At 41.5% G+C, this 7233-nt stretch overlaps 1 protein-coding gene across 2 annotated transcripts; it reads left to right on the forward strand.

The window, feature by feature from the left end:
* The first annotated feature begins 774 nt into the window (after window positions 1–774).
* On the forward strand, window positions 775–3778 carry LOC126783465 (probable beta-1,3-galactosyltransferase 12). Of its 2 annotated transcripts, none has more exons than XR_007670874.1 (7): window positions 775–1222; window positions 1502–1654; window positions 1756–1838; window positions 1910–2009; window positions 2130–2243; window positions 2633–2782; window positions 3383–3778. XR_007670874.1 is itself a non-coding variant. In XM_050508939.1 (7 exons), the coding sequence occupies exons 1-7, from the start codon at window positions 810–812 to the stop codon at window positions 3472–3474; spliced, it is 1098 nt and encodes a 365-aa protein (XP_050364896.1). In that variant the 5' UTR covers window positions 775–809; the 3' UTR covers window positions 3475–3778. The 2 variants fall into 2 exon arrangements, 1 of the variants encoding a protein (XP_050364896.1); XM_050508939.1 differs by having other exon boundaries at window positions 2640–2782.
* The last annotated feature ends 3455 nt before the right edge of the window (window positions 3779–7233 follow it).

The raw sequence follows: 7233 nt of genomic DNA on the forward strand, positions 1-7233 counted from the left end.
CTCGATCTTTTAGCTCCATCATGAAGGAAATAGGTCAATTGCATGAAACTGAAAAATCAAGTCGTCCAAGAGCTAAAGCTCCTCCCTGGGAGGACAAGGAAGCCATTACTTCTCAGAATTTGTGGGAACACGGCAGAGTCCCAAAAGTGTGGGCGGCACAGTTCACTTTGCAGGAAACCCTTTCAGATACAATTATACTGACACTGGTGTTACTCATCATTAGATCTTGCGAGACATTTGTTTTTAGATATACATATGATGGATCCCTCACATTACATACGATGAGTCACTATGTTTAATTCAATCTTAGTTTTGTTACTTGTTCAAAAAGAATCACCATCACACATGATGAATTCTTGAACATTTGCTCCGACCATGACATGTTAAGTGATATTGGGTGTCAACTGTGTGACGACTTATCTTACTATTGTAATCATGCGGGTAAAACTCTCGTTTGTTCTTTAGTTTAAGAAATTGTAGGCATCCAATTGCATAATCGATTTCAATAATAGAGATTATCAAGAAAGATGCAGAAGTAGCTTGTTGTATCGTAATAATTTTTTATACCGTAACTTGGTTAGAACTTTAATGAATTTCCGCAAAATTTAATAAAAACAAAGTAAACACGGTGGTAAACAGAACGCTTGGACCAAGTGTAGCTTGAGTTGAACTATCCTTGTCTCAGAGTCTGTCACTCACTCTCTCATCTTCTCCCCTCAGTCTCCTGAATCTCCTGAGATCTAGCACACTGTGTGAAATGTCCACATAAACAGACACTCCATCTCCCTCTCACTTAATTATTCACCAAAATGCCACTCTTCTCCCACCGCCAGCCCTCCCCTCTCCCAACCACCACCACCACCACCGCCTACTCCTCCAAGCCTCTTAAACCCGCCTCCGCCTCTGCCCCCACTCGCAATCCACTCCCCATCATCGTCTTTTCCCTCATCTCCCTCCTCATCGGCCTCGCCGGAACAATCTCCGCAGTCGTCGCCATCCGCCGCTCCACACCCCTCCCCGTTTTCCGATGCGGTAAATCCGAAGATTCATTCCGAGCATTCTACTCTATCTCAAATTCACGCAAAGTCGATCACAATGCTGGTCTGATCGAACGGCCTAAGCTTCTCGGCTTCGTCGGAATTCTAACCGGGTTCGGAGGAGCTGATCGCCGCGCCGCCCTGCGCTCTACTTGGTTTCCGTCCAACCCAGATGGTCTCTTGAGGTAATGTTTTCACATTGATCAAGATAGGAAGTTGATTCATTTACATGGATCAAAATAAAAAGATAGTAAATTTGTTAGTTGCAATTTACTTCTGATTTTGGCTTTAATCAGATTGACTTAATGTGATTCTAAGCCACAGTTTGTTCCATGTAACTCTAGGGAAGATCAATAATTTGGGTTTGATGAAAATGGCTATCACTGGTGCCCTTTTGACTGGGGTAATGTTTAAAACTCCTAACAGCGAGTCTGATTCATGCTTATGCTATTGATATATTGTAGGTTGGAACATGCTACTGGTTTAGCCTTTAGGTTCGTTATTGGGAGATCGAAAGATGCAAAGAAAGTGGCAGAGCTTCAGAAAGAGATAGATCACTACAGAGACTTCTTGGTGATTGACATCAAGGATGAATATGTAAGCCTTCCATGGAAAACGTAAGAGTTATCCATTTTGTATTTAACTTTTCTCAATGGTGAAGATTCTATAATCCTGTCTCTTTATCTCATGCTGCTATTTCACTCTGATTCATACCTAGGTTGGAGTTTTTCAAGGCGGCATTTCAACATTTTGAAGCAGATTATTATGTCAAAGCTGATGATGCTATTTATTTGCGCCCAGGTATATTGAATTACAGATTATACTAATTCATCGAACCAAAATGTAATCTGATGGGTTTTATAATTTTTCAGATCGACTAGCAACACTTCTAGCCAAGGAGAGGACAGATTCACGGATCTACATTGGTTGCATGAAGAAAGGTCCAGTGATAACTGATCCAAAAATGAAATGGTGTGTGAGTTATCAGATTCTTCCCGCCGAGCATTGTAATTGGTCATAGATTATTCTGACAAGTCTTTTGATGTTGTGATATTCTCCAATCCCCATTATTTGTGATAACAAATATTTCAGGTATGAGAAATCAGGACATCTGATTGGGAATGAATACTATCTCCATGCTTATGGTCCTATTTATGTTCTATCTGCTGAGGTGGTAGCTTCATTGGCAACTGCTAGAAATAACAGGTTCGTCACCTATGTGTTCTGGTTTATGTGAACAATTTTTTCTTTCAGTTGTGACTTTTTCTCTCTCTTCAATAGAAGTCCTATGGACGTTTCAGAGGCTCCAATATTTTGAATATATGCTACAGTTTGGTTATGGATACAACTGTTTAGCGAAAAAACTACTAATAGCTTTTGGTGATCATGAGTTCTGTTAAACAACGTGATTCATGGGGCAAATCCTCTACCCCTTGAATTTATTATCTTCATTGTTTTGTTTTGAATAATTTTGTGACTGTTATGCTGTGTATGGCATTCTTTCTATATTTGTTTGAGCTCTGATTGGAAGAGATTATGTATTGTTTTTTCCATGATAGATTTATTTCCTATTCCATAATAGATTTATTTTCTAGCTTTCAGTTTGAGAATGTTTAACAATGAAGATGTTACTATTGGATCATGGATGCTTTCTATGAATGTCCATCATGAGGATAATCGATTATTATGTGACCCTCGGTGCTCACCTGGATCCATTGCAGTGTGGGACATCCCTAAATGCTCAGGTAACTCTATTTCCAAAACATCATCTTTTGCAATATTACGTAACAAGCTGGAAATTTAAACAACAATGATCATTACGTGTATGGCCAAAGAAATAATCATTAATTGGCATGATAATTAGAAAAACAAGAAGGCATATGTTATCAATGAAGGACAGCAACCAATTTGTTCATGCTGAGTTACGCTCGGTATACTTCGTAACAAACTTCATCATTTGAGCTAAGACGGTAATTAGTTTATAAGCTTAATCAACAGCTGATACTTCAAAAAAAAAAATGCTGCTTAGTAGCTTGATCATCTGAGTTACCGTTATCATTCATCAAGCACCTTTATTGTGTCATAGATTAGCATAATACACTTATATAACTTGATCACTGAAGTAACCTCCTAAATGTTCTTGAATGATGATAATTTGGCCCGTGAAAAGAGTCCATAAGACCAATCTTAGGTACGGTGTATAAAGGGAAAAACACTGTGGCTTGCTTGCAAAGAAAGTACATTACATTACATGTCTTGTACACTAGTTTGAGTTCTTTATGTTTCGAAAAAATCTTGTAGCTTTTGTATATGCTCTGATGGGTGAAGCTGTTGAAAATGTTTAGGTTTGTGCAACCCAGCTCTTCGGATGAAAGAGCTTCATGCAATGAGTATGTGCTCCAAAAGTCCAACTCTGCCCTCTACTGATGACAGATAGACTGATAGAGAGCTGTGGCAGGCTTACAAGTTCCCATCACAATGCCGTCTGTGTAGGATGATCAGTTGGGTTTGTTCTGCAGTATCTTCTTGCTTCATGTTCTTATTAACAAAGGAAATGAGGTCTTCTGAAGAGTGAAGCCATAACTCGCTCTTGTAGTTTGGTTTGTGATTGTCTCTTGTTGTAATGTAGTATTACTGGGCATATTCTTGTCTGTTCATCATATATAGATCCAGATTGTAACTACATTATGTATACGATCGAAGTAGTACAGTAATACATTACCACACCAGATTACCTTGTTCGTGCACATCCTTCATGTCAAGATGAGACTTGTCCAGATCACAGCACCATTTGAGTGTTACCATTTTAGCTATACATGCCACCTTGAGGTCAGATACTTACTGCTCATCTCAACTACACACAATACTGGTGTAAGTAATAGTTAACTTAACCGTGCTCCTCGTCATGAACACAGATCGCCCATCAGCTTCTATATAAGGACAGAAACTTCAATCCTTTCTGACTTGTTGCTTGGTAAGATAAAACCCCGGTTATGGGTACAAGGCTACAATGTCAATCTAGTCCATTTACAATGTCAATCAAGCCTTGGTTCTCGAGGTGGTCTTTGTCCGTTTTCAAATCTCTCTCACCGTCAGATCAGATGAACAAAAGGTCCTACCAGGTCTTCAACGGTGGAAAACAAATAGAGTCTGACTACGAAGTAAAGGAAGAGCAGTAACTACTAGCTGCATCCCTGAGTTCCAGCTACGACTCGCTACGAACATACATAAATACGCCCACACGTCATCACTCTGCCACTTCAGTCCTACGTGGCAGAGGCCCTGCCACCTTGTCACCCCACTTTTCAAACCCCCATTTATATCCTTCATTTCTTCTTCGCTTTCAGTCTTTGGCCCCTTTGCCCACTCTGCTCTGTAGTCTGTACTCTCTCTCTCTCTCTCTCTCTGAGTCAGAGCTCTACCATGGATGGAAGCTCAGACTTTCCGCCGGAATATCTGATCACCGGCGAGACGTCCGGGAAGTATTTGGATATCATGAGTGTTGTGCCGGACGACGTGGAAGAGCTCATTCCGGATGTTCCTATAGGAGAAGAGCGCGTAGAGAAGTTCATGCAGGAGCTCTACAGGGAAATGACGGCGGCTTCCGGCACCTCGTCTGCCACCTACACAGAAATGCCGTCGTGGACGGCGGCGGGCTACGCTGCAACAGGGTCGTGTTTGAGGCGGAACAGCTGGGAGAGTGAGAGCTGCGGGGCGGCGGTTTCCGACTCGGCGTCGACGGTTATGGCGGGGGTGGAGTACGCCGGGCATATGATTCCGGTGCCGGTGACAGCGCCGGGGATCGGAGGGCAGTGCAGGTGTAAATGCGGGAGTAATGGGGGGATGGTGGTGGTTGCTGCTGGGAACGGGGAGGGAGGAGAGATCAACGGCTGTGAGGGCTGCGGGGCCGGAGAGCATCAGAAGGTGAACGGTGAGGATGAGGACGAGTGGTTTGCGAGGGTGCTGAATTGGGGCCCAGCGGATCTCGTACCTGGTTTCTGGAATGATGTGCACTGTGGTGGGACTTCCTAGGAAGACTTGGCAGCTAGCAGAGTGAGTTTGGTCAGCTGTAGTAGGGTCCATGAAATAGAATCATAAGGTCCGTACAGATGTCAATAGCTAAAGTTCTAAAGAGGGTGGTGGCGGGTTATGGGGGGTACAAGCTAGAAATGGGATTAGTGTTTCTAATTTGGTATTAGGAGTTCTTAATGTTCAAAAGTGTCGTGGAACGCATTAGATGAATGTTTAACCTTTTATTAGTTCCTTGAAGCATTTTCCTTTCCCCTCGTTGTAGTCTTCGTATCATGCTCGATCTTTACCCCAAGCTTTATGCTTTAGTTGGGCATATTGACACCATGTTTCATGCATGGTTGTGGCAATTGGCATGCTCAAACAATTAGGCAATTTTAATGATTGCACATATCCTGTGAATGTGGTCATATGGGTATCTTGACAGAAGTTGGTACATTGATAATTCGAGATATTTGTCCAAAAACACAACTTAGAGCAACTCGCCATATCGATCCGTAGAAGCTCGTTGACACTTTTAGGTATACGAGCAACCCGAAATATGCACATTTGCTCGGCATAGTAAACTTACGGGCGACAATATTTTGATCACAATCGGTTAGTTCTAATGAGTTAATTCTGCGAGCAAAGACTAACAATTACTAATGAACTTGTGAAGAGGATGACCATCGAGTATAGCAAATTGAATTAACGCTCCCGAAAAATGTCAACAAATCGATGATTCCACCGACCAATGTTGGCGTCCCTTAACCCGTAGAGACGAGCGTAGTGCATCTGATATATAAATGTGTGGGTCGAGCGGGCCAGTTCATTATTATGGACTGTACTGAAAGCCCACTTACTGCTGGATTCGCCATAATAATAAAGACCAAAGTTGCTAAAAATTGTACAAAGCGTGCCTCAGAAACCTACCTCTGATTCTGCCAAGCATTACAGAAGAAGAAAATGGTGGCCCGAGTTTGTTCAGGATTGATGGCCTTCTTAAATTCATATTCATAGTAAGAACAAATGCATTTGCTTCCTCGATCTGTACTCTCCAGTACAGTTACTGAAGCTAGCTTTGACCCGCACGGTTCAAAACTGCAGATTAATACCCACCAAATTTTTCTGGTGTCTATTTAAAGTTTCACGATATGCCCAGCAGTATTCACAATCATAAATTCATAGATTATCTTTTTACTATGAATTCATAAATTCAAAAATAATCTGTTTACTGTTGGGTCTCTCTGGCTTCGATCTACGGTTTGAGAATCCTTTCCATATACGTGTAAATAATTATTACTGTTATTTATTATCTGTATATAATGAGCTCCTACTCATGTCAGCATCCACATTCCAGGTAAAAGTAATTAAAACAGATAGAAGAAAGCAATGTTATATATGTCCTAACTGGTCACTGTTCATTTATTCTGGAAAGGGACCGGACAGGAATGCAACCTCAACTAAAATAAGCTGGGATGGGTGAGAGCCTGTGTTACGTACGAGTCTTCATATATCAAGAAGTAGAAAGAACCTTAACTACTACTGTGTACACTCTACAATATTTACAACGTACCTCCTTTTCCATCTGCGCATTTGGTTGTTGGCATTAGAGACTAATTTTATTGGTTTGGTCTACTCTATCAGCCGGTCTGGTTCGATCTGTAGTCACTGTCCTTTGGTTTTATGGCCATCTTCATTGCTAGCTCTCAGGTTCTAGTGTCCTGTAATAAGAAATCAAATAGGCTGTCTTCCGCTTAGGAACAAGGTGGTGGTCTCTATTCATTTGCCATATTTAGACCTCGAGGTATAAAAGAAGGCACTGTCACTGCCATCCAGTACGTACTGGCCTACTGAACTTTACTTCTCATCTATCCATGGTAATAGTTCCACAAATCCCTACTAAGTAGCTAGTCTAAATCATGTTAGATCAATTGGTATTAATGCTGCGATATTCTAGGGTTGGGCTTCGCATCAAATGATGTATGTATTAGATAGCCCAAATGAAGAGAGAAGGTACTGTATGTTTGATTGTTTCATTTCCCATGAGCAACCATAATCAATCATGACCATAGTCTGGTCTAGTTTGTTTTCTGATACCAGAGTCTGGTCTAGTTCGAGCAGGCACGATCAGACGCAAGTTTGAATGAAGAGAAAGCCAACTATTTCCCCTTATTACACCTCTCAT

This window comes from Argentina anserina, chromosome 2 (assembly GCF_933775445.1).
Source record: "Argentina anserina chromosome 2, drPotAnse1.1, whole genome shotgun sequence".
Classification (NCBI taxonomy): Eukaryota; Viridiplantae; Streptophyta; class Magnoliopsida; order Rosales; family Rosaceae; genus Argentina; species Argentina anserina.

What these genes read in the sequence shown, in the direction of transcription:
- LOC126783465 (XM_050508939.1), top strand. Translation starts at nt 810, where the DNA reads ATGCCACTCTTCTCCCACCGCCAGCCCTCCCCTCTCCCAACCACCACC. An exon ending in TGCTATTTATTTGCGCCCAG is followed by an intron (nt 1,839 to 1,909) that starts GTATATTGAATT and finishes ATAATTTTTCAG; the next exon opens with ATCGACTAGCAACACTTCTA. An exon ending in ACTGATCCAAAAATGAAATG is followed by an intron (nt 2,010 to 2,129) that starts GTGTGTGAGTTA and finishes CAAATATTTCAG; the next exon opens with GTATGAGAAATCAGGACATC.